Below are 25164 nucleotides of genomic sequence, written 5' to 3' on the forward strand. Positions count from 1 at the left end.
AAAGACAGAATGCATTAAGGAGATAGCCTATCAATGTGTAATCAAATGTAATGCATGCACACTGGATGAAATATGCATGACAAATTGGCTTTGGAGAGCACAAAGCAGGCAGGTCCTCTGAACCTTTGCACAAAGGCTCATTGAAATTCCTTTCATTTCGACTGTAGCGCTACCGAGAGACGGAGAATGAGAGGGACGGACAGAGAAAGATGAGTATAATGATTTCTGATCACAGAGGCAGGAAAAGCCTTGCATCATAGGCTATACCTGAATATCACCACAAAAGGATTACACAATCCCAACAAAAACAAAAGCACGGGTGAGGATTTAGTCGTTTTATTTACAAATGTTGCCATTTTGCCTCAATGCCATTCAATGGGATATATATAATCTTCACATGGAAACCTGCTTCTGTGTACAATCCTCCATCTATCAGCGATAACTCCAGACAAGTGCTATCCGAGCAGAGGTTTCTCTTTTTAAATATATTTTGAAATAATTCTGTTAATCTTAATCACTTCTCCCTGTTACCAATGAAAAAGGCACATACACATGACGAGAACACCTTGGCTGACAAACATGTTATAACCACGAGATTCAGCAGAAAACAAAACAAAAGCGTGAAAACGAGAAGGAAGAGGACGATCCTGCAGGGTTCTCTCTCAATATCTTGAAAATCTGTCTCATATGACAGCCCCCGCCTGTGGGATCTTAAAGTCTGTTTATTGCTCGACTAGTTTCACGGCTAAAACATTGAAAAAAAACCTCTAGTGCATGCACAACCCTTACACTTTGCACGGCTGTAATACTTAATACGATATAAACGTGTTAAAGTAGATAACGTCTTTGCAAGCTTAGACCCTCTCAATCGCACACTGTAAAAACACAAAACATGATTCTGCTCAATGAGACAAAAGGGAGTTTGCTAGAGTCGGTAATGGAAGTGTGTACGAGCCGAGTGTTTCCGGCTGTTTGCGACGGCTCCGATGTTCATGGGTTGTTGTCACAAGTAGTCTCTTCATCAATCTGCTGGAGGACAGTGACGTCACATAGCGGTTGGCAGGCCGGCTGAAAGAAAAACCGAGCAGGAACATTACACTTCAAGAAAAACACAACACGTCTTGATGTTGGTGGGGTTCGTCAAACACTCACTTTTGAATCGCATGTAGCAGGAGTTACAGTAGAGCTGTTTGTTTCGTATTCTGACTTCAGCGCCGGCTTCCGATCCTCCGAGGTTAGCCGTACAGTCGATACACTGCGGAGGTTTAGCAGAGGGGAGAGTTAGAGACCTGCTCTACTCGTTAAAGCTGCAAAGAAGTGTCTGAGTCCACAGGCGGAGGGATGAGGACAGAGAGAGAGAGAGAGAGAGAGAAATGCCTTAAATGATTGTACAGAAGGAGAAAAGTGAGGGAAGAAGAGGATCAAAGTCAAAAGACAAAAAACATTCAGATGCAGGAGACCAAAATTCGAGTCGTGTTTTAGAGAAATAAACAACGTGAGGGGTTGATTAGTTTGTCAGCTTTTGGCACAGAAGATCTACTGTTAGGGATCAGGACCTCCAGATTCAACAGGTTGGTAACAAGAGGGGAAAAAAAGAGAGTCTGGAAGTGATCAGGTTAGTTTTTGGAGGATTGGTGAAGAGTCGTGCTGCAGATGTGCTCCGAGGCCGCCGGGAGCCCAGCTCTCACCTTAAAGCAGGTCAAATGATAACAGAGCCCGAGGGACTCGATGATCATGGCCGCTCCCTTTCCCAGAGGGCTGTCACAGAACGTACAGATTTTCTTGCCACTCACTGACCTGGGTTACAGAATGTACAGCTGTGATTCCAGAGCTGAGCACAAGTGCAAGACTCACGTATTCATGTTAACACGTACACAAAACACACTGGTATACAACGGGGGTAAACTGGTAAATTACTTGTATAATGACAATATTGACTTTTTAAAAATATTTATTTTTGGATGTGGGTCAAACATGTTCTATATAATGTTTTGTTTTTTAAATTATATATTTATTTTCTAGAGCCTCTGTTTCAGCTAAAATAGAAGAGAGGAAAATCTTTATAGGATTTTTATTAATTTACTTGTTTAATCACCAAGTTATTTCTTTAATTTTGTTTTAATGAAACATATATATGTATATTTAACTCCGACAAAAATTTGAAGTAATAATTTATCATTTTTAAAACATCGCCAAAAATGTTGGGTCTTGTCACACACACACACACACACACACACACACACACACACACACACACACACACACACACACACACACACACACACACACACGGTATAGATCATGTCACATAATTCAATATCAAATGCAACAACTTATTACAACGCTTAACACATATTAAGAAAGATGAAGATTCAAGAAACCCTTTGTCACCGCTCCCCCCCCTCACCAGAGTTATGGTTTAACAACAACACCACCACTTTGACTATGCTTTAAAACCCAGTATACCAGTGACAGGATGACGCAGCTTGTTGGGAGCGTTAGGCGAAGCAGCCATTTTACCTGCTCTGCTGCTGAAGGGCACCGGCCTCGGACGTAGGCTCCGGAGAGGTGGTGGGTGACAGAGAGGAGGGGGAAGGTGTCTGCTGGGACCAGGGGGACGAGGGGGTTCCTGCCCCGCCTCGAAGGGAGCCCATGGAGTAGGAGGAGGGCAGGGTGGAGGAAGTGGGCCTCTGGAGCCCCTGTCCGCCACCGTAAAAAGAAGAGCTGCCGGAGAGGGCAGAGTGAGGCCGGGCGTAATTTTGGACATAAGAGTTGCTTCTGGGTGTCCATGACGAGCGCCATGAGTTGTAGGAGTCCAAGTTGTCAAGAGAGTCGCCCCTGCAAAGCCAATCCACGCCACGCCCAAGTAAGCCGGTTAGTAGAGCCATTTAATGCGTCTGGCTACCAACTGCACCTGAGGCAGCAGTTTTTATTTGATATCTACTCACTAAAGGTGCAACCCATTTAGCCAGGGCAGGGTCAGAGTGGCAGCCAGACGAATAAATGTTTTCTTTTAAAATTAAAGGTTCAGTGTGTAAGATTTAGGTAGAAGGGTGCCATGTTTTTGTTTTTTTACAGTAGCCCAAACTAGACAAACTAACACCGTTTGGGTTTTTATGACAACTGAAGGCTACCAGTTCTCTTTCATGTTTGGAAGGGGGTGAGGTGAGGGTTGTTCAGCTGCAACATGCAACTTCACCACTAGATGTCACTAAATTCTACACACTGAACCTTTAACTGATTTTTAGTGGGTTTAAAAAGCCAAACGCCATCATCACACAACAGAGATGGGATTACTTGCTGGGTGGACTTTACCTGCGCATGGGTGGCAAGTCACTCTCCTTGTTGGCGGCCATGGCAGCGGAGCGCTGGCGGATCCAGCTGCTGTCCGTCAGCAGTGGTGCTTTCTTCTTCATCTCGTTCAGGATCTGCTGCCGCTCCAGCTCAGCATGCGACAGGGGCTGCTGTCCCTTCCTCTCATCTAGTCCACTTCCACCTGTCACTGCACCCACAGAGAGGAACAAAACATTACACTGGGAAAAATCTTAAGCTTTCATGGAATAAGATCACAACTGGAGACGGGAAGAGAAATTGGAAATAATTTCGGTGTTCCCCAAGTCTTGTTATAAATGAACGAGCAGCAGCATAAGAATAGACGATTTCTTTAAACATTTTGAAATCACGGCAGCAAAAAACGCATTAAATCCATTCCTCTATAATCAATCAGTAAATTTCTTCCATGTCATTTTCTGACCCTTCAGCTGTTAATCAAAAAGCTACATCTTGATTAGGTGAAATGTCACAAGTGATTGATCAGCTGATCAAAACATTCAAATTAAAAACAGATTTTAGTTTTGATTAAAACTGAGAGGGCGGAGCTTCGAGGGCCGAGCCAACCTCTCTCCGGCTCTCTGTATCTCATGGCGTTGAGGATGTTCCTGCGCTCCATCTCCAGCTCTGACGCAGCCCTCTGACTCCGGGCCTGCTTGTCACGCTCACTCCTCAACTGCTTCTCCAGCAGCCAGTGGGCCATGCCCCCCGGCTGCACGTTCACACCTACAGTCAGGTGCATGTGCAACATGTGTACATAGTCTTTCATTGCACAACCAAACAGAGGCGAAAAACAGGCCAATAAGGACATGATATCAGCCTGATGTCAATGTTGCACCTCCAAAAAAGTTACCACTACGTGTACTTTTATAGTAAAACTTAATTAATGCAGAATGAATATAGAAAACTGACCTCTCCTCTGAGGTTTTTCCTCTTCGTCGAGCTGAGGAGACGATTGGGATTTTACCCTGTCAGACAAAAGAAAACATGTAATTAAAAAAATTACAGTAATCAGTAATAAACTATATATACTAATCTAGAAATCAAATCATTTTTTTGTGACCAGGAGTACAACCGACTCAATAATAAAGAATATCTCACTTTTGTTACACAACAGTGTTCCTTGATTTGACCCAATAAAATTGTATTTGTCCATAAAGGGACACTGCTGATTGTATTTGTCCATAAAGGGAAACTGCTGATTACAGACAAATCTCAGGTAATTTCAATCCCAGCTGGAGACCTAACCCGCTTACTGGAGGACTTCCAACTTCATGACCTTCTGTTTGAGTTATTTTGTTCAAATGCATATATAAAACCTCTACTGGACAACATCAGCTACTCAGTAAAGACGAGACCATTTTCTTCTGTGCAGGAAAAGTGTAGAAAAAATAATGACTCATATGACATATATAATGCTGAGTTATGTCTGTACTGTAATGCTTTCAGTTTCTCTCTGCTTTCTGTTGTTATTTTTAGGTTAAAATGACGTATGAGTGAGAAATGATGGCAGGATCATGCGCTGTTTTGGCAGCTTTGGTACAATTCAGACAAACTGTGTCACCAAGATGAGTCCTGTTGCAAAATTCCCTTCACTGTCCCTCCCATTTAGCATTTATAAACTATTACTTCACATATGAAGACATTTTTTATATCATTACAACTGTATGATACCATATTGTTGTTCTTTATACAGCAGCCTCCACATGAATGTCCACAGGAGGAGCTACAGTTGTTAACAAATACATTAATTAACACTCAAAACTGCATTATAGTGAATTTTTAATCACTTAGTGATTGTTACCTCTGCCAAGGTTCTGTTCTCATTGCTGTTTGTGTCTCAAGAAAAGCGACTGAACAGATTTTTTAAAAACATGGTGGAAGGAATGTTGGATTTATTTTTTATTCTTTGACACTGACATTTTTTGACATATCCACTATTTTCCCAGGACGAATATCAGGCATATTTAGGGAACTGATATGAATTATTAATGTGCGCATTTTGATTGAATTTAAAGAGAGACTGTTGGGTCTTTCTATTTCCATTCTATATGCCATTGTACAGCATATAGATACGCAATATATATTTGGGATCTGTCGTTAAGTTTTTATTAATACAACTTTTTAAAGCGATTATATTGAAATATTGTAATAAATTGGGATCACACTCAGGCATTATTGTTACTATTGATCAAAACAGGTAATAAAGTAAATATGCATGGAATAAAAGGTTTGCGTTGTACGAGAAGGTTTTATCTGCGACATTGGCTGATTAGCTGAATATAAAAAGAAACCTTATCTCCAGGCTGCAGGTGCAGTTTATTAACCACAGATCCTGTACTGACCTGTCAGTAAAGGACAGTGGAGGATGCATGTTAAAGCCATCGGAGCCAGCAGCCCTTTGGTGATGAGCGGTGTGCAGAGAGATGGGTGACAGCACAGAGGTTGATGACAAAGCACATGCAAACACGTTAGTTGCAGTTATGTTCATGCACAGATGATAAAGCACGTAATGTTTGACATGTGAGTGTGTTCATATGTGCATGACGGACAAAAGACATGTGAGTGTTATGCAGAGAACAGGAGGAAGCAGCGTCTCTACTGACCACTGCTGCTGCTGCTGCTGCAGCTGCTGCTGCTGCTGCTGCTGCTGCTGCAGCTGCTGCTGCTGGAAGGCTCGCTCCCGCTCTCTGCGCTGCTGCTCCGAAGCTTCCTGCCACCTCCGCTCCTCCTCCCTCTGCTCCTCTCTCCTCCTCAGTTCCTCCTCCCTACTCTTCCTCTCCTCCTCCTCACTCCTCCTCCTCTCCCTCTCCTCCTCATCCCTCCTCTTCTTCTCCTCCTCCGCCTGCCTCTCCTCTTCCTCCCTCCTCTTCCTCTCCTCCTCCCTCCTCTTCCTCTCCTCCTCCGCCTGCCTCTCCTTCCTCTCCCTCTCCTCCCGCAGACGCCGCAGCTCTTGCTCCTCCTCCTCCCGCTTCCTCTTCTCCTCCTCCTGCCTTCGGCGCTCCTGCTCCTGCTCCTCCTTCCTCTTTCTCTCTTCCTCTTCCCGCTGAGAAGAAGTGGGCTGGTTGACAGGAAAGAGTGGCGAGTGTGGGCTGACGCTGTGGCTGTTCCCCTCCAGGCTGCCGGGCTGCACAGACAGATGAAAGAAAAAGAGAAAGTGTTGGAGCACATGAGAGCCTCAATTGATCACACGCTCATTAACCCTCCAGGAGGAACTGAAACAATAATGGAGAAATTCCCTGTGGTGACCAAAATCAGTAAATGTTTTGAAATTGCTGAGTTTTTCTTATTGCAAAACATGAGCTGGCATTACAGAGAGGATATACCCACACATGCTGAGTCTCCTGTGTGAATATCCACATGACTGAACGTTGTTCTGCTTCTTAAAAGCCAGAGTCTGCACATGCAACTGCTGCACAATCAAATCCCTTTGGGTTGATTCATCCAATGTAATGTCATGATTCAGAGCTTATTGCCACCTTGGGGGTTAGCACCAATTGATGTTTCAGGTATTTAGGTATTCATTTAGACACATTAAAGCTGTGTAGGATGAATACATATAAATGAAAATTACACTCGAGTCCCACCAAAAGAATTCTGATACTACTAATACCGATTAAGCCAATCCGCTGCAGGTAAATCTCTCTGTACACCACGGAGTATTTAGTTCTAAATGAGTTTTAAATCTGGTATCTGTGGAGATAATCCTGCACATTGCACCGGTAGCAATTAGTTTTAAAACCAGCACTAAAGATTGGTTTGCAAGAGATGAAGAGCAGAACAAACCACATAACAACGGAGACGGAGCAGGCTTGAAAGCCAAGAGTTTGACAGGGGAACCTGAGAAGTGTTCAAGACAAGTTTCTGAGCTACAGATAAATAAAGAAACCCTGCATTCAGAAAAGACGACTGCTGAGGCTTTTAGGAGCTGATGGGGAGGAACTGAGGTTGGTGCCTCTCTACCCATAGACAGGTTGGCATATGCAAAATATTTGGAGTTAACTGCCATTACCAGAAGGGGGAGACAGAAGTTCCTCCCTGCAGATTTAAAATACCTTTGCAAAATCTGGTTGGTCCACGGGGTTGTCGATCTCCTCCTGAGACTTCAGCCACTCCTCCTGCAGCTTCTCCTGGTCGCGCTTATATTTCTCCTGGATGAAAAATATAGGTCGAGAGATTGGAGGTCATAGGTCAGATGTTGATGATGATGACGATGAGTGGCAACGGTAGAATGACTGTCCCTCTTTCACTCTCAAAGTGGCTGGGGGTAAGGTCCACACACACACACGCACACACACTACAAAGCTACACTGCTACAAATGTGGCTGAAAGCATTTCACGCCACTTTAGGTTTGTTATGGACTCAATCTTCACACAATCTTGACAAATCTAAAAGCTGTAGGTCTCCACATTCTGTCTGTGTAAAGCATTTTAGGATCTGCAAACTGCTGCTGACACACAATTCCAACTTGTGGTTATGGCTCCAAAGTGTTTCCCATACAAAAAATACTACAACTACTAAAAAAATCATAGTAACTTTTTCTCTCCTTGGCTTGTGCACCAACTGGGGGTCAAAGTAATGAAATGGAGAATAAAAAGACGCTTGTATTATTTTCATATACTACCAAGCTCAGCTACACGTTACCTAACCATCCTGAGTCGATAAGAACCTAGAGAAGCTTGCCCTGGGCAGGAAGTCTCCCGGGCACATCATGAAATCAGGCCGTTTATCCAACAGGGAGAAAGACTGGAGGAGTAACGCTCTGCTCGGACACCTTTGATCTCCATCCAGAAATAAACCCGCAGAAAAATGTTTTGACAGGATTCTACTACATTTAAATTGGCTACTCGACAGATGCTTTACCTTCAGCAGCCTGAGCCCTGTCTGAGGTTTTCTGTTTTCAGCCTATTGGGAGCAGACACTGCTTCGCGGTGCTCTCGTCTCATTGGGACATGGGACACAGAACTGATTTACAGCTGGTTATCAGATCAAATGAATTTTGAGGTTGCTTCATTTGGTATTTTCCATTATTTTAAATGGGCTACAAACTCCATGTCCAGTTTATTAGGTACAGCTATCTAAACCTACTGCAGTCTGATACAACACTAATCCAAGTCTGTTTTGGGCAGATGTTGAGTGTCCTTATTCCTTTGTTTTGAGACTTCATTCCTGTTTTTATGACATATATGACTTAAAGCTGCAACAGTGGAATTTACTGCCCGGATTAATAAGTTCACCATCTAAAAATAATCTTCACGTGGGAAGGATTTATCGCAGGACTGTTTTACTAGACTCCTTTAGTATAGGCTGGGGGTGTAACGTAACATCACTGCTACATGCGTGTGCCTTTACGTACCTGTAGGAGGCGCTCCTGTTCCTTCTGCCATTTCTCTTGTCTCCTGCGCTCGTCCTCTGGGTCCCAGGACCAGCGGCTGGAGGAGGGAGTGATTGAGGGAACAGGCATCTGAAAAAAGAGGGCAAACATATCAGAGGGCTTGTGACATCGGTCCGCTGGAACACCTGGCGTATTTAACCCGTTGTTTCCTGACACCTCCGACTGCCTCTGGTGTTTTTGCTTGAAACAGCAATTAAACATCTGTCCACATCTGTAACTCTATTATATTTGTAATATAAGGCAAATGCATCATTGCAGTTATCAGTAGATAATGTGTTATTGTCAAGTCAATTTGATCTTTATAGCCCAAAATTACAATGGATATAATATATATAACCCTCGATCCTGAGTATGTTCGGTTCATATATACATCTTCGTATATACTTTTTATATATTCAATGATTCATAATCAAATTGAGGTTTCCTGCAGTCAGTGGAATAACGAGGTGAAGCAGAGTGAACCTGCCTCTGAAGTGAACTAGCAGTGCATGTCAAATGCATAATTATGGATCCAGGCTTCGTGGTATCTGCTTTCAAATATATTGTCATGTCAAACTGCTTTGATACACCGGTAATATTACTCACATCTGGCATCGCAGACTCTGATCCTCCTTAAAAACAAAGAAAATCACCAAGTCAGTACTTGTAGCGTGCAGAGACAGACCAATGAAACAAGATGTGAATATCCAAGTTAACCCTGAGGCCGTCACAACACAAAGTTGAGCGGCTTATTAAAGCTTCAATTTCGTTTTTTAAAGTCAAGCATCAATTTATGATTGCAAATGACATTTTAAACCAAAGTTAATTGATGTTTTTCATCGGCCTCAAAGCAGCAAAGGTCAAATTTCACCTTGTTGATTGATTCGCTCAATTCAAAGATCACCCACTTGTTGACATTCACATTGCCACACCAATAGTTCTGAATATGAAAATCAATAAATGGATCGTGAAACTGGACAAACTGAAAGGGAAACACATGCATCAGCAGCACAAGAGGCAGCAAAAGTTCAGCGTAGCCGCTCTGACAGTAAACGACAAACACTTCAACACATGCACGCCGAGAAAGCAACAGGAAGGCTTTTGAGTTCATGCTCAACAAACTGCGTAACCATGCATTAAACCTGGACACCACTCAGAAACACCACAAAAACAACAGGAGTTTCAGATTTGTATTTGTGGTTGGTACGCTGACACTGGTTCTGACATTCTGTTCATTCTTCCGCAGCCGAATACGCGGACTTTTTAATATTCTCTTTTCATTTTTTAGTATTTCTTTAGGTCTATTTTTATTATTATGAATTATTAAAATAGTTTCTTAAACAGGATGTCAGTGTCCCAGGCTGTACCAGGTGAAGGTGAGGAGATCACTGCACATTCAACCCAGTTTACCACAGAGGTAGACCAGCGCACTGACACTGGACCCTGAGCCGCCTGAAGGAGGGAAGGGGCACAAGGGTTAAAGCTTTGGCACCAGACAAGACTGTCACAAAAAAGGAAAAGTCCCAAGAAAGAGCCATGGAGGATTTCAGTCCTGACATGATTATCAATTCATAACGGGTTCCTTATGCATTTAACATGAGGCGGACAAGAACATGCAAAAACCCCTTGGAAAGCTGAGAACTTCAGCAGAGACGCAGAAATGACACAGAGGCACAGAGAACCCAGCCAACAGATTACACAGACGTTATATGAATATAAAGACAAGCCCACCCCTCTTTGGTCAGTGCTTGTTCTTTTTTTTCTTTTTACCTTGTTCAAAAAACTCTGACCGCCGTTTTAAGTTTTTCAAAGATATGGGTTCTGACTCTACATGAGAAATGGAGAACAGGATAAAGTGAGGAGAGAAACACATTTAACCAGAGGAGAAAAAAACGATATCGCTTTAATATGAATTACACACACAGTGCATGGTGCTTAAAATGTATTAGACAATAAAGATTAATATTATCCACAGCAATGTTTTCAGCCCTGTCCGTTTGTTGGTTTATTTGTTTGGAAGGATGCACTATATCAATTTTGGTGTGGATCCAGATCAGGATGTGAGTTAACAATGCATTTTTCAACATTTTCACTGTTTTCTCAGAGAAAATTTCATGGATTTTGATTGAAACTAAATAAATCAGGAACATTTAGGGAACTGATTTCTAAGAGTGTGTGAAATATGGTGGATCTTGATTGAATTTAAGGGGATTTTCGGACCTTTGCGGAGGTATGTGCTCGACTGAGTGCCATGTTCTCCCTCATCAACAAAATTGCACCTAACTTGTGTAGTTTTATGTTCAGTACAGAAACAGTCATCGAGATCAATTTCATAACTCTTCTGATTTTGCCCTCTGTTCTTTACCTTTGTTCCTCATGGTCACCGACTTCTGATAGAAACTTCCATTAACTCCATTTGAAGCCAAATCCTGCAGAGAGACATAATGCCCACATATTTTTGAAAAAAGAAGAAAATCACAGGGCCGGGAACAATGACAGGTTAAAATCTGACCAAACCTGAGTCAACCTGAGTGATTCTAGGTAACTTACGACTACTGGGTTGGCGGTGAGCTCTTTGGGCAGCAGGGTTTCCGAGGTCATGCGCGAGGTGAAATCCAGGCTGGAGTTTGCAGTGTTCGAATCAGGGGAACCTAGAAGTATCGGATCCATACTGGTCAGATTGATGGTCTTATGGCTTTTAAATGGCAGGGAAGGTTGGTCTCTGTCCCAGTCTGCACGCAGACAATGCAATGGCACAAACACACGATGTGTGTATGCACAAAAAAAAACAACATGATTTTGTGCATGAGTGTTTGTGTGTATATGTGAAATACAGCATTTGACTTAGAGGTGTCTACTTGCATGAAGAAGACTAAAAAGCAGGGAACAAGGTTTCTGTGATGGTGTTGTTATAGAGAGCAGCAGGGGGTGACAGAGAACCCACCTTCCCCAGCCATGCAGCTTAATGAAGTTTCCATAAACCCACACAATGTTTACAACAGACTCAAAACCACCGGACACAACAACACTAATATACCCAGAACTGTGTGTTAGTGCAGGTGAGCTACTGCGGGTGGTTTATCACGTTTGTGAGTTGACACTGATGCAGAAGAAGCCTGTGGCACTAACACTGTGAAAACAGCACACTCACAGAACCGTGGACCTGAGGTGGGTTAGCTCTCCACAGGGGAACAGAGAGGAACGAGACACAAAAGACGAAATGACCAGAAGATTATGGAAAAATAGTGTGAGAAAAAGACGCACAGGCAGGACTAAAAGCCCCAGAGGTCCCCACAATAACAGTTTCTCTTCATTAGACGAGGAGAAAAAGCCTCACGGGTCCTTCACCGTTTCACTGTCATGAAATCATTCATGGATGATTTCACAATAGTTTACGCACCAATTTAAAGTGTCAAAACTGTTTAGCAACGCACGCTGCATAAGTGGGACTGTCAGCCCAGGAATGTGACCCTCAAAGTGGTTCACGTCAACCTCACGCACACGCGCACGGTGGTCGGATGACTCACTGTTTTTGCCATGACGGCGAACATCCATGACCAGGCTGCCATCCTGCAGCGCCTCCTCCATGCAGGACTTCCAGTCTGTGTAGCTCATTTCTGCCACCTGCTGGCTGTTCACCGACAGCACCTCGTCTCCGGCCTGGAGCTGGCACATCTCAGCCGGGCTGCCTGCGCCACACAGAGGGATACGTTTTATCACACCTTGGTCCACAAGATGCTGAATATCTAACATAGACAATAACGTGGCTATTGTGGTAAGAGTGTAATTTACTGAGATCGACATTGTAAACCTATAACCTCAATGCAAGGACACATACGACATAGGGTCTTCTACAAAATCTACTGAGTAACAAAATACTTTCCATGCTTGAATGGGAAAGTGGTCTTGGAATTTTGGACCTGCCTTTCTATCTTTATTTCTATGCTGTATCCTTTTTAACCTAAGAACCTAAACCTTAATCTACCAGTATTGTATTAACAATGTGGTATTGATAATTCAATAATAATTGACAATTATGTTCTTGCACTACACCACTTACATGTTCAATGTGTGATATAAAAATTCGTACCAACCTTTGAACTATCTATATTAATGTCCCAGTTATTAATTAATAGATAAGAACTGTTGATTAACATTGAAGAGACCGGGACTGGGATCAAACCACAGAAAGTCGGTGGTTTGATCCCAGTCTCCCTCATAGAAAAAGTGCTGCCCATAGACGCACTGCATGAATGTGAGTGTGTATGTGTGGATGTGGATGACTGTAAAGTGCTTTGAGTGGTCATCAAGACTAGAAAAGCGTATATATAAAAATACAGACCATTTACAGACCATCATATTTCATCTGTGACTCATTGATCTGAATCAGTAATTTGTGCCAGATAACAATAAATGGTATGTTTTGGATGTTCAGTGCATTCTAGTCTTGATGACCACTCCAAGCACTTTACAGTATAGTTTAATTCACAGTTCATTTAAACACCGTCGGCACAGCCCTCAGGGGCAATTTGCAGTTCAAGGACACTTCATGCCAAATGGAGGAGCTGGGGATTGAACGACCAACCTTCTTGTTGGTGGACGACCCGCCCTACCTTCTGAGCCACAGCCGCCCAATAGGATTGTTCATTTATGTTCTGTTGCTGTAAACTACTTTGTTTGCACTGAACAATGAACCTGGTCATTTTACAGCAAGAGTGTTTTGCTGCCTCTTGTTGCTTTTCATTTTTCTTTGCATGCTTGATTCTTTTACTTATTATCTGGTCCTGTGAGGAACAATATCTCATTCTGCTGCGTGTGGATTTTTACATGGCTATGTAATGACAAACCAATAACCTTGACATTGAATAGTGCGCCATCTCGTGTCTCATTCTGCATCTCGTGTTTCTTAACCTCTCCCTTCATAGGTTTTACAACATTTTGCCAAAGAACTGCAGTGAAAATCAAGATCCGCCCGCTGGCTAACACGGGCACATTTATAGAAATGTTATTGTTCTTATACCTAAAGACATGATGAAGAAAAGAAAGGTAACATACGACATGACGTGATGGAACAAACATACAACTGGCTTAAACACAATGAACGCTGATGCTGGTGTGACAGAGTTCCAGAGTACATACGTATGTGTTGGAAAAATACATTCATTTAGTCATTTAGTCATGTGGAGGTGGAGAATCAGTGGAAAGAGGCTCAGGCCCAGCAGATCTGACCCAGATAGATGTTGCCCTACTTAAGTCTGGCACTGCCGCTGAAGTGGACTGAAAAACCTGCTGACGCCTAACCAGCAGAGCCCAGCTGTGAAATACAAAAGCTCCCAATGTGAGAACCATGAATCTGTGAACCCAGAGGGAGATATAACCGTTGTCAGTCTGTAGTTTAACCACTGGGGATGTCAAAGTTTAACGTTGCCCGATTGCCCGATTGCCTTTGAATAAAGTTATTCCTACACTATTAAAATCCCTTTGTCTGAAGGTCGTCTGTTACCTGGCGCAATGGTCGTGACGCGAGCTCCGGTTGAGTCCCAGGCTGCCTGGAAGCCAAAGTCTCTGCTGCTGTTGGGCTTCTGGTTCAGGTTGATCCGCATGTCGCAGTAGTTCTCCTACAAACCAAACACCAGCACAGGTGAGTGGAGATGAACGACAACACTCTTACAAGCATAAAAACTTGGTGCTGACTTTCCATCACCCAGGAGAGAGGAGAGAATGTCAGGTATTGTTGTCAATGAACCTGTTGCTATTCTTTAATTTCAACAGCGCAGCAACTTATACAGAAAATAAAAAAAATATGTTTATGATGCATTAGGTTTCACGTAAAATTATGTGAATTCCCCGTCAGAGTGAGTCTTAAATACAATTCGTGTTAACAAAGCCGCATTATTTTTTAATGCCTTCAATGCAGGAGAAAAGAAAACAGCTGATCTGTTGTGTCAACAGCAGGTAATTAAATACCTGGCTGCTTTCTTTGGCTGGAGCAGGACTGACTGGAGCAGGACTGACTGGAGCAGGAGTGACTGGAGCTTCTCTCCTGACTGGAGGAGCAGGGACGGGTGAGGTGCTCTGAGTCAAGGTGACACTCTTCGGCGCGGTCTTGCCCCATGTCACCACTGCCTCCTCCTCCTCCTCTTCCTCCTCATCTTCACTGCTGTGGGCCGAGCTGGAGTGAGCCTCGTCCTCGGGGGTCATGAACTGGTGATAGCGGCTCGGCACCGACGACTTCTTAGAGGCGTCGCCGTTGACGCGCTTGTTAGGGTCGCCCATCTGTCACGGATGAATGCAGAGTTATAAAGAATGTTCGGGCCGTAAGAGTGTAAAACTTTATTGAACAACAAATGGCTGATTGATGAAATTAGCGGATCAGCTCTTTAAACGTGTGTGAAACACTCTATTGCATTTGCTGTAACTGTAATGAATGTGAGAAGGCTGAAAATAGCTGCTCTAGTAGTTAGCATTATAAAAACACTGACCTCATCCATTATTCACACAGTAATCAGATCGTGCTGATGGGTAACACCGATGCACTCAAGACAAATAAAATGGCACCTGATCACAGAGGCAAACATTTCTTACCAACACTTAACATCCTCTAGATGCCCTTTGTTTGTGCAGCACTGGTAGGTTGTGTTTGGTTGTAAAATCATCTAGTACTTACTGCGAAGACTCGCGGAAGTGAGGTGATGCGGGAGGCCTGGGTCCCGAAGGGCCTTGCCGTGACAACTGAGGTTAGACGTGCGCTATCCGATTTCTGGTAGCTCCTGGGGAGGGAGGCGGAAACATGAGACACCCCGGGAGGTTTGGGTTCCATCGAGCTGGGCTGCGGTTGTTGTTTGTACAGAAAACCAGGGGAGGGGGCCTCCACCTCCGTTTGTGCGCGCAAGAATGGGCGTCTCGGCTCTGCCACCTTTTGTAGGGCGCTGGAGGAGGAGACGACGGTCGTGGTTTTCTCCTGTGTCTTGGTGGTTCTGCTGCGTTCTGAGACGACAGTCGTGGTTTTCTCCTCTGTCTTGGTGGGTCTGCTGCGTTCTGAGACGACAGTCGTGGTTTTCTCCTCTGTCTTGGTGGGTCTGCTGCGTTCTGAGACAACAGTCGTGGTTTTCTCCTCTGTCTTGGTGGGTCTGCTGCGTTCTGAGATGGCACTCCTCTGTAAAGGTGCACCTGCAGCAGAGTTGAGGAGAGAGCCTCGGCTGGAGGGAGGGAGGTTGGGAGTGATGGTGGTCGTGGCGTCTCTGCCTGCAGGACGGTCCACAACGTCGACTCGCCGCGAGGTGGGAGGGGAAGCGGCCCTGCCCGTGGCTGGGGAGGCAGCAGGTGGGTCGTCCTCTTTCAGAGAAGGCTCAGAGGGCTCGAAATAATTGTAAGGAGTGTCAATAGTGAAGCTCCTGGCGGGGAGGGTTCGGGTACGAGGGGAGGTGACGGGTCTCTCAAACACGTCCTCCTCGTCGTCCAGGTAAGCCAGAGATCCGAGACGACTGCCAAGGCTTTTTTTCCCTTTATTGTCTCTGTGGACCGGACAGAGGAGAAGAAAGGTGATGAGATTAAAAGGGGAAAAAAGTGATGGATAGGATTAAAGATGAAGATGGGCACAGGGAGATGAAATGGGGAGGGCAGTGAGAGACGAGGAGGAGCACAGTTGAATAGCAGTGGGCAAAGGAAGGTGGGGCAGTAAAAGAGGGGCAGATTGGCAGGTTGTGAGCCGTGATTAAATTACATTTCCACAATGACTGAGAGACTCTCTGTGTTCAAATCTGCAAAACATCTCATTCACACCTTCTCTTAGGTTTACCTCAGCGAAGGATCCACCTCCGAGGGTAGACAGGACGTAAAAGAGGAAGAAACTCAGTGAGCCTTGTTTTTTCCAAGTAAAAAAACAGGATCTATCATCAAGCACTATCAAAACAACCGAATCAGGTGTTCTTATTCCTCCTCACCTCTCCTCTTGCATCTCCTTGAAGGTCTTGGACCTCCTGTTACCGCCGATGGTAACCTGCTCGATCTGGTCACGCTCCTCTTTCTTCTTCACGATGTCAGAGTTGACGCTCCTGCGCCGGTTCTTCCATTTGCTCAGGTCCTGGAGTAAAAGCAAGCTCAAGTCACCTGGTGCATCGTTTCGTGCCGATTCTAAGTTCTAACCCTAACAATAACCCTAACCCTAACCCTAGATCTAGATAAAAACAGACCGGCTGCGTTGCATGGCTAACTGCGCAGTGAAGTTGAGAAGGAGACAGACAGAAAAGGAGACAGACATAAAAGGAGAGAGGGTAACATTTGAAGGTGTTCTACTTGTGAGCTCCACAGGCTCCTCCCGGCTCACCTCCCCTGTGCATTAGGGGACTGTGTGACCTAAATGCTGCTTTGAGACTCCATTATTTTGCCGTGACACCAATCGCACTGCTGATACGCCTGGTGAGACACAGCCATGCATGCACATGTGGATAACTGTATATTATTCTTCACTCGAGCACTTGTAATGGAGCATTTGTCTATAATATCACAGCCCTGCAGCCAATTTTCCAGGAACAAGCGAATTGTAAACTGATTACCTCGCATCATAACATCACAACATCATTTCGTATTAAGTCTATAACTTGTACTGACAGTATTTCCTGTCTTTGACACTGTGATTTGGAAATGAGGACAGCCCGTAGCCATAGGGCAGAGCTGCACCAATCAGCGACTTCCTCCGTCTCTGGCTTCTGTCTAAACCCCTCTCATTTCACCCTGTGGCCGCTTCACTGCGTCACAACACCTGCTCCCCTGGTCGCCACACAGATCCATGCACTCACCTTTCCCTTCAACCTTATCTGTGTTGGAAATCACAACTCTTTTTCTGTCATCATTCTGCCAGAGTCATCTTGTCTTTGATTTGTACAACAAGAATGGTGGAAAGCGAACAGATATCCTGGAGCGGTCCACACGCACATATCAGTTAAAACTCACATCCTGCCACTTGTCCTCAGTATCCTTTATCTGCTCGCGGTGCTTCTGCAGCTCTTCGTAGCGAACCTGCCGGGCGACGGTGGAGTCGACCTGGATATCACTTGTTGATTTGCTCCTGTGGAGAAAAAGAGAAGGAAGGGTTTATTTTTGTAAAAGGACAATCAGCATTTCACGTGTTTCCATGCACCATCTCCTTCAGTTAAGCGGCAGAAAACATTATGAGAATATAATCCGCCTTATACCTCCCATCCAACCTGTCCTGTAACCAAGCGTTAGTTTGCAAACACAGCACACGGGTGAACCACACACAACGGTGGCGAGTGGGTTAGTGGAGACATGTCACAGCCTTTCCTATCATGCAACGTCAGTCAAAGCTCACCACCCTATAGACAACATCACTCACCTGCATAGATTTACACACATCTCATATTTCGACCAGAGTGTTAGGACCCCTGCTCAGTCACGACTCTCTCTCTGGGACACACTGCAGTGTAGGCGGATGGATGACCTAGCGTATTGCTATTGTACGCATCTTTCTAGTTTTTTTTTTTTTGTGCTTTGTTTCTTTGTCAGTAGAGCTTTGTGGAGCTGCACCCTCCACCCTCCACCCCCAAAACCCTGAACTTGGCCCTCTACCATGCAATACACTTTGCTGTGTGTCAGCGTTTAGCACCCAGAGAGAGGGAGGAGAGCAGCACAAAAGCACAGGAGGCAGCGGGGGGTTGGGGGTGGGTGTGCGACTGTAAGAGACCAGAGCAAATGCAAACGTGCCACATTCCTGCGAGCCCGGATCAACTCACCCGTCGATACTCTCTTGCGTCGGGCGCTCTCTAGGAAACCAGACAGAACCACAGACAAACAGAATCACTTTTCTGCAGAGTGGCCTTGGACTCAGTGGTTGGAGAAAGGACTGGTTGAAAGCAAACCTGCTCATCCTCCAGTCTGATAGTGATTGAATATCATTGTACAATAAACATCTATTCCTGTTCTCTCTCTCTCCCTCATTTGTCTCCTGTCAACACGACCAGTCGACACAGTTCAGCCGTCCACCATGGGTCCAGCTTTGTCTGTTAATAGGAAGTTTTTCCTTACCCACTGTCAGCAGGTGCTTGCTAGCACTGGGAGCTAGTGTCCTAACCTAACTCTGTAAAATGCCTTGAGATGATGTGCTGTGTAAATAAAGTTGCATTGAAAGGTATGTAAACCCAGCTCAAAACTCGGAAGAATATATATAAATTTAAATGTGTGTATAACCAATGGTGGGATGTAACTAAGTATATCTACTTCATTACAGAACTTAAGTATTTAACTATATTTTAATATATTATTCATGTATCTCCTTTACTTTATAGATTGATTTGCAGGTCCTTTCCACTTTTACTCTACTAGATATATAGAAAATATCGTATACATTCTACTCCACTACATTTAAAAAAAACAGTGCTTATGTTCACGATATTTATATATTTCAAAGAAATAACATGTATACAGAAAGGCCACCGCCATGACTCAGCAGTAATGATGTAGTTTATTGTTGAATTTGAGAATAGGCTACACATGGCAAGTACTTTTGCCTTTAATACTTTAAGCATATTTAAAAGCAGATACTTACTTTTACTTAAGAAAAGTTAATGTGGTACTTTTACTTGAGTACATTTTTGTTTGTTTATTTGTACTCTCTCCACCACTGTGTATAACAGTAGTATTCTTACTGTGCAGTATCACTTTTCCGTTCCCTGACATTTGACTGGAGAGGTGCGTGGACACGTATCTTTCCCCCCCAGAAACAATGCTTCCTTTCTGGAGACTCCAACATGATGTCACTGGAACTGTGGTTTTTTACACATGGATGTGAAGTAAATCCAGATGGGCGGGACTGGGGTTAAATGGTTGCTTTGTGAATGCTTGTGTGTGTCTGTGCGTGTGCAAACACTGCAGCGCAGATTTGTGTCCGGGTTACTATGGAGTCCGCAAGTTGCACCTTCGTTCAAAGCCGTGGGGAATTTCTATAGGTTTTTGTGTCGACTCCAAGGACAAGGCTACGTTTAACTGCGCCGCTGAAAGTCAGTCTTTGGGAGGTTAATGTCTGGATATTACTCGAGGCTCCTCCACACGCTCATGCTGCTGCACTTTCAGCCTTACATGTCAGTGTGAAGTTCCCTGTGTGGAGGAAAACAACTCTGTACTTTGGTCAGATCCACGTTTCTGTGGAAGTTATAAAAGTTCAACAAATGGCCAGTTCAATGCAACGCATCACAACTTCATCAATTCTCTTCTCTTCTTTATTTTTTTGAATCACAGGCAAACTCGGTCCGATGGGAAAAGCAAACCAAAAAATAAAATGTAGAATTTGAGTCTCTTCACAAAAACTCATCATGAATCAAACAACTTGAATGAGTTTATGCTGTTTTGCTCATAAATCACACTTCAAAATACACAACAGTTGTGGGTTTAAAGTGCAACCTGGACATCCAAAACTTGCACTTACAATATACCATATATTCACTGTGCAGAAAAACCATGTAGTATTTCAGGGTTACTACTGTAGTGAATTTCACCACATGTCCTTTGCTGCATTTTCTGTTGAAACACACAAAACTGATCCAGTGAATGCAAACATTGCATAGTAGTTTTCAGATACGAGAGTTTAATCTGGTACAACTCTCATCTCTAACAGCGAAGGCCTTAAAAACATGCTGTCCAGAACAACTCAGCATCAGACAGAATATATAAAGACTGAAAAGGAAAAAAAATGGAAGACAAAACCTACAAAGTAAAGAGAAGCTACAGTTGCATCGACATGTTTCTACAGCTTCAGAGCAGCTAGCCTCTCCACCAAGAGCCTCTTCTTATATCTCAGCCGGCTGGCTTCCCTGATAGCCTGCCACCTCTGCAGGTCACCTTCGCTACAGGAAGAAGGCACTGAGGGAGTCATCTGATTGGCTGATTGATTCTGATCAAAACAAGCTCCAAGTTTACGAATCAGCATGTCATCCGTTTTAGGACGCGGCTCCATCTCAACCTGATCCTCTTTATTTGTTGCCGCTTTCTGGGTCAGAGGGCACGGCGGGCAGAGGAGCTTGGCTTTGAGGTCGGGAGGCAGAGCCCACGGCTCCGGGATGGGCATGGGGGCGTAGTTGTCAGGGGCTCCCGAGAGTGGTCGCTGAGTCTGCTGGGTTTTCTCCTTACGATACACCACATCGTCCTGCTCGATGTCAGGGAAGTCGCTCTCCTCTGTGCCGCCGCGGCCGTGTTGCTGGGTGATGATATTGAGTTGCGGCTCAGATGTGTAGAGTCGGCGTTTGTGGGGCAGCTGAGACTTCATCATGGCCAGGTCCGTGTTGGACTGGAAGGCCAGGGTCCGCCTGGCAAACATGTCATCGTTCTCCAGGTCGGGGAACATGCCCTCATAATCAAAAGGGTCTGGCGGCTCCCTGGGGTCGTGGCGCCCCAGGAGAGGCCACCTCTCGCATTTGACCAGCCAGGGACCTGAGGTGGGGTCCACTGGGGGGAACACCAGAGGGGGAGGCTGTAACAGAGGGGGCTGTGTCTCGGGGAGCTGTGGGGGAGTGTGTGGTTGGATGTGAGAACTGCAGGGCGGGCAGGAGGAAAAAAGGACAGAGAGGTGATGAGTGCATGCATGTGAACTGGATGAAAGAGCAAGAAAAGGAGGAAAATATACAATAAGCAGCAAAAGGTGGTGGTATTTGATTCAAAAGATATTGACCAAATCAGGATTTTACAATCACACTGCTATGAAATATGAATCTGAATATAATTGCTTTAAATCTTCACTAGAATAGGCAGTAATTAAGATATGATACTGCGAAGAGGCCGTCTATTTAATGATGCATGTTAGGGAAACTGCAGTAGCTCTTCTGTGTATTATATCATTAGTATATTAGGAAGCAGCTCATCAGAAATGCAGCCGCTTATATTACTCAAATTAAATCTGAATGCTCTAAAACATTCCTTCATTGTCACAATCGTGCAGCTGTATCGACCTTTTCCCCACAACGAGGGCGGTGTGAGCCGAGGCCTTGTGTGTGTGGGAGTGAGAGGGAGAGGGGCCGCAGGGAGAGGGGGCGGAGGAGAGCCGAGGACTGGTGTCACAGTCCGAATCGTCTGACGAAGAAATCGTCTTCTTAGGGCTACAGCAGGGTTGACGAAGGAGAAGGGGACAGAGGTAGAGAACAGGGAGAAAGAGAGGAGGCAATAGCAGGGAAGGAGAAAGAAAAATAAGAATTGATTGAGCAGACCACATTTTCAATCGGACAGTGTACAGGTGAAACTGGCATGCAAGTAAGGATGGCAAGTAAGAATTAAGTGTGTCAAGTCGGAAAAGGTAATGCAAGAAGCAGAAAATAAATTATTTCCGTGAAGTTATAAGCCTACGTGTGCATGTGCAGTATGAGCTGTGTTTCAATGCCCTCACACACCTGAAGCCTTGCATCTTCTTATACCAGGGCCTCGTCTGAGAGCCCAGTTTGATCTTCTGTATGTGAACGTCTTCCTCAGGTGTCCAGAACTTGGGTAAGAACTTGTCATAAGACACGTTACCCAAAGGCTCCGGTTTGACACCCATCTTGCGGGTGTAGAGATCATCTTGGACGGGGTCGGCATAGCCCACATCATCGTCGTCATCCTCAGAGTCGTCGTAAATTTCCCCGAACACGCTGTCAGTCCTAACGGCTCGGCGGTGGTCCACCCTCACGGAGCTGTGGTGGGGTGGCGGCGTTTCCCCGCCGTCGATGCCGCCACCGCTGCTCGAGGGAGAAGGCCAACCGACACGTGTCAAAATTGTGTTCACTGCACGAAAAGTCACGCAGAGAGGAGCACATTCCACGAGCACTTCAAATGAGATGACGCAAGAAATAGCAAACCAACGCAAGCTCAAAAACCAAACTGTGAAGGAGCCAAAAAATGATTTGAGGAAATATGTTGCCAACTCAAATCCCTCCTCCAAGCTGGTAGAATGCAGAAGGAGCAAATGAGGACGTGCTGCGGCTAAAACTCAACACAAGTCAAACGGAAACCAACAAACCGAAGACTTCAGAGCTGTTAGATGCTGCACACTACGACCAACCACTCATGGTTACAGTTAACCATGCAAACTGAGGGTGAGAGAAGCAATGATGTCATCACGCAGGCAAATCAAAGTCACACCGCAGCTTCGTGTTCTCTGACCTGAGGCAGGCCACATTCTGTTGAGCGGCCACAGTGGGAGCCATAGTGACCTTGGGCGAGGAGCCCCTCCCACCTTCAGCTGCCCTCCCTCCTGCCTGGGGACTGATGGGCACGGCGAAGTTGGTGGGGGGAGCTGGGGAGGGGCTATGGAAGCGTCTGCTGGCCAGATCGTCCAGAACCAGATCCGGGTCCGGCCGGTCTACGTCTGACTCACTGCCGCTCTCGTACTCGTACGCCCACTGTAGCTGAGCGTCGGGCGAGGAACTCTGGGGCGCTTGACTTTTTCCAAAGCAGTCGGAGGAAAGCGCCGTTTCGCGCCAGAGCAAAATGAAAAACAACACCATTGACCATTTGGAGACAGCACAAACACCGAGAGTGACAGGAAGACGGAGACAAAAACAGCCACGACGTAAAATTGAACCCATCACTTTCTGTTACGATGCTTTTAAGAGGGAAACAAAGTTAAAGATTATAAACGGCACCTTCAAACACTTTACTGTCGTGTGTGTTGTACCTGGTGAGTGTGCCGTCATGCTCCGTGTATATGGGGCTGGCCCAGCTACGCCTGTTGTCCTCGTGGCGCTCTGCCCGTTTCTTCCTCAGAGGAGCGGGCACGTAACCCGAAGTTTTGTCCTTACTGGGCAGAAACTGGTTGAACTGGGTGGTGGTCTTGGGCGTGATGACGACTGACCGCCGGTAACTGAGGCCGTCCTTGTTCTCAGCCATCCTGAAGACGGAGTCGGCCTCGGTGTCACTGCAACAACCTGGAGCACGGAAGAGGACGCAGGAGCGAGGGACAAACATGGGGAAGAAGACAGGTTATGATTGCGAGGCAGAGAAGGAGAAGGCAGATGTCTGTTGGAGGTGAGGAGGTATAGCGAAGAGGACAAACGAGGTGAGAACAGAGGAAAGAGTGAGGGGAGTGTGCTGTGTGTTCTGGCATGACTTTGAAGGAGTAACAGAGGGGTGCAGGGTGGGGAGCGGAGGCCTCCTCATTTACAAGCTGGTGTGGACGACTGTGGAATGTCTCACTGCTCTCTCTTTACGAAGGGGAGGTCGGACTGCTCTGGGATCACTGACGAGAACTTCACTCTCTTACAGGGAACTATAAATCTGTCATGAAACCAGACAGGCCTCAGTGTTGATATCCATCTCCTGCCTAACCTGGGTGAATTTTCACTGAAAATATTCCCTGTCAAAAGCGCACCACTAGAGGGCGATATGCATTTGTTTTCATAAATGGGAGTCAACACGCTGGCTCTGGTGGAGCATATCTACCCTGTTCAAATATTTGAAGTTCAAGACAGATGAACTGGATCATAAATATTGATGCACAAATACAATTTGAGAAAAAGGCAGACCTCTTTGATGAGAATGTACTGAGGCAAAAATTATGCTGCGTCTTCTTAAATGCCATAAATACAAGTTTAATAGGGGAAAAAGTAGAAGAAGTTCTTCAGTTTTGCACGAGACCGTCTATATATGTGCTCCTGTTTGTTTGTGAATGCAAATGACAATACATCTCCTTACCCTCGCTGCTGCCTTTAAGGGTGGTGTCGGAGGAGATGCTGTGAGGTCGGGATCCCAAAGAGTCCAAACTGTCCAGGGAGTCGTCTCTCCTGTGTCCGCTGCCGCCGCTGCCTCCTCCTCCTCCTTCTCTCAGTTGGTAGAGCTCCTCTCGCTCAGAGTACCAGCTATCTCCAAAACCACTGTCTCTGACGTTGCTGCCTTTCTGACTGGACGACTCCTGCAGAGCCTTTCACACACACACAAGCAGACAGTCAGATAATAGCATGCCAATTACAATATTTAGCTCTGCGGTGTGTTGTGTGCATGGGAGCTCTCCCAGGTAGAGTGTGAAGTCTGAGCTGTCTCCTCTTCTCATTCTTGCAGACTCAGCTACTGTAAATATATATTTCCATACGGTCTATACCGGGAAAAAGCATGCTGCAATTTAAATAGAATAACCTCATTGTTTTCTATTCAACAACCAGAGCCATGATCCATGCACCCTTGATGACTGTGTTTACTGCATGAGAAGAATGTCATTGCACACAAACGCCATAAACACTTACCCAGCGCGGCTATAAACAAGCAAAAACTTGTCAACCACATTAAAAGAAAATGATTTTCAGATCTTTAATCCACCGAAGCCTCCCAGACAATACAAATCCACAAACTAAACCCAGCCTGAGCCCGTGCCACTGAACTCGGATTACCACGGCTAAATGTACAAGGCGTACAGTAACTGAAAAACCCCTGTAGTGAGTTGAATTACGGGGGCCTCGCACGCCACCCGCCGATAAATCTATGAGAAAGC

General features: G+C 45.2%; 1 protein-coding gene across 6 annotated transcripts in view; it reads right to left on the reverse strand.

Moving 5' to 3' along the window:
• Positions 1-320: 320 nt before the first annotated feature.
• Positions 321-25164, reverse strand: part of lmo7a (LIM domain 7a) — a 49844-nt gene continuing 25000 nt past the window's right edge. The window contains exons 7-35 of one of the 6 annotated variants that reach the window (XM_047342740.1): positions 24375-24600; positions 23359-23608; positions 22845-23123; positions 22097-22420; positions 21662-21808; positions 20479-21247; positions 18750-18769; positions 17658-17772; positions 16649-16788; positions 15373-16219; positions 14673-14981; positions 14209-14323; positions 12233-12394; positions 11256-11437; positions 11071-11134; positions 10476-10532; positions 10116-10157; positions 9312-9337; positions 8688-8795; positions 7386-7481; positions 5937-6457; positions 5676-5729; positions 4243-4298; positions 3898-4056; positions 3316-3502; positions 2521-2838; positions 1689-1797; positions 1153-1255; positions 321-1068 (exon numbers count right to left, since the gene is read on the reverse strand). In XM_047342740.1, the coding sequence (XP_047198696.1) occupies positions 1046-1068; positions 1153-1255; positions 1689-1797; positions 2521-2838; positions 3316-3502; positions 3898-4056; positions 4243-4298; positions 5676-5729; positions 5937-6457; positions 7386-7481; positions 8688-8795; positions 9312-9337; positions 10116-10157; positions 10476-10532; positions 11071-11134; positions 11256-11437; positions 12233-12394; positions 14209-14323; positions 14673-14981; positions 15373-16219; positions 16649-16788; positions 17658-17772; positions 18750-18769; positions 20479-21247; positions 21662-21808; positions 22097-22420; positions 22845-23123; positions 23359-23608; positions 24375-24600 (5808 nt within the window). In that variant the 3' untranslated portion in view covers positions 321-1045. Of the gene's footprint in view, positions 1069-1152; positions 1256-1688; positions 1798-2520; positions 2839-3315; positions 3503-3897; positions 4057-4242; positions 4299-5675; positions 5730-5936; positions 6458-7385; positions 7482-8687; positions 8796-9311; positions 9338-10115; positions 10158-10475; positions 10533-11070; positions 11135-11255; positions 11438-12232; positions 12395-14208; positions 14324-14672; positions 14982-15372; positions 16220-16648; positions 16789-17657; positions 17773-18457; positions 18488-18749; positions 18770-20478; positions 21248-21661; positions 21809-22096; positions 22421-22844; positions 23124-23358; positions 23609-24374; positions 24601-25164 lie in introns of all 6 variants that reach the window. The other 5 variants (XM_047342737.1, XM_047342738.1, XM_047342739.1 and 2 more) reach the window with 5 other exon arrangements.

This window comes from Hippoglossus stenolepis, chromosome 13 (assembly GCF_022539355.2).
Source record: "Hippoglossus stenolepis isolate QCI-W04-F060 chromosome 13, HSTE1.2, whole genome shotgun sequence".
Classification (NCBI taxonomy): domain Eukaryota; kingdom Metazoa; phylum Chordata; class Actinopteri; order Pleuronectiformes; family Pleuronectidae; genus Hippoglossus; species Hippoglossus stenolepis.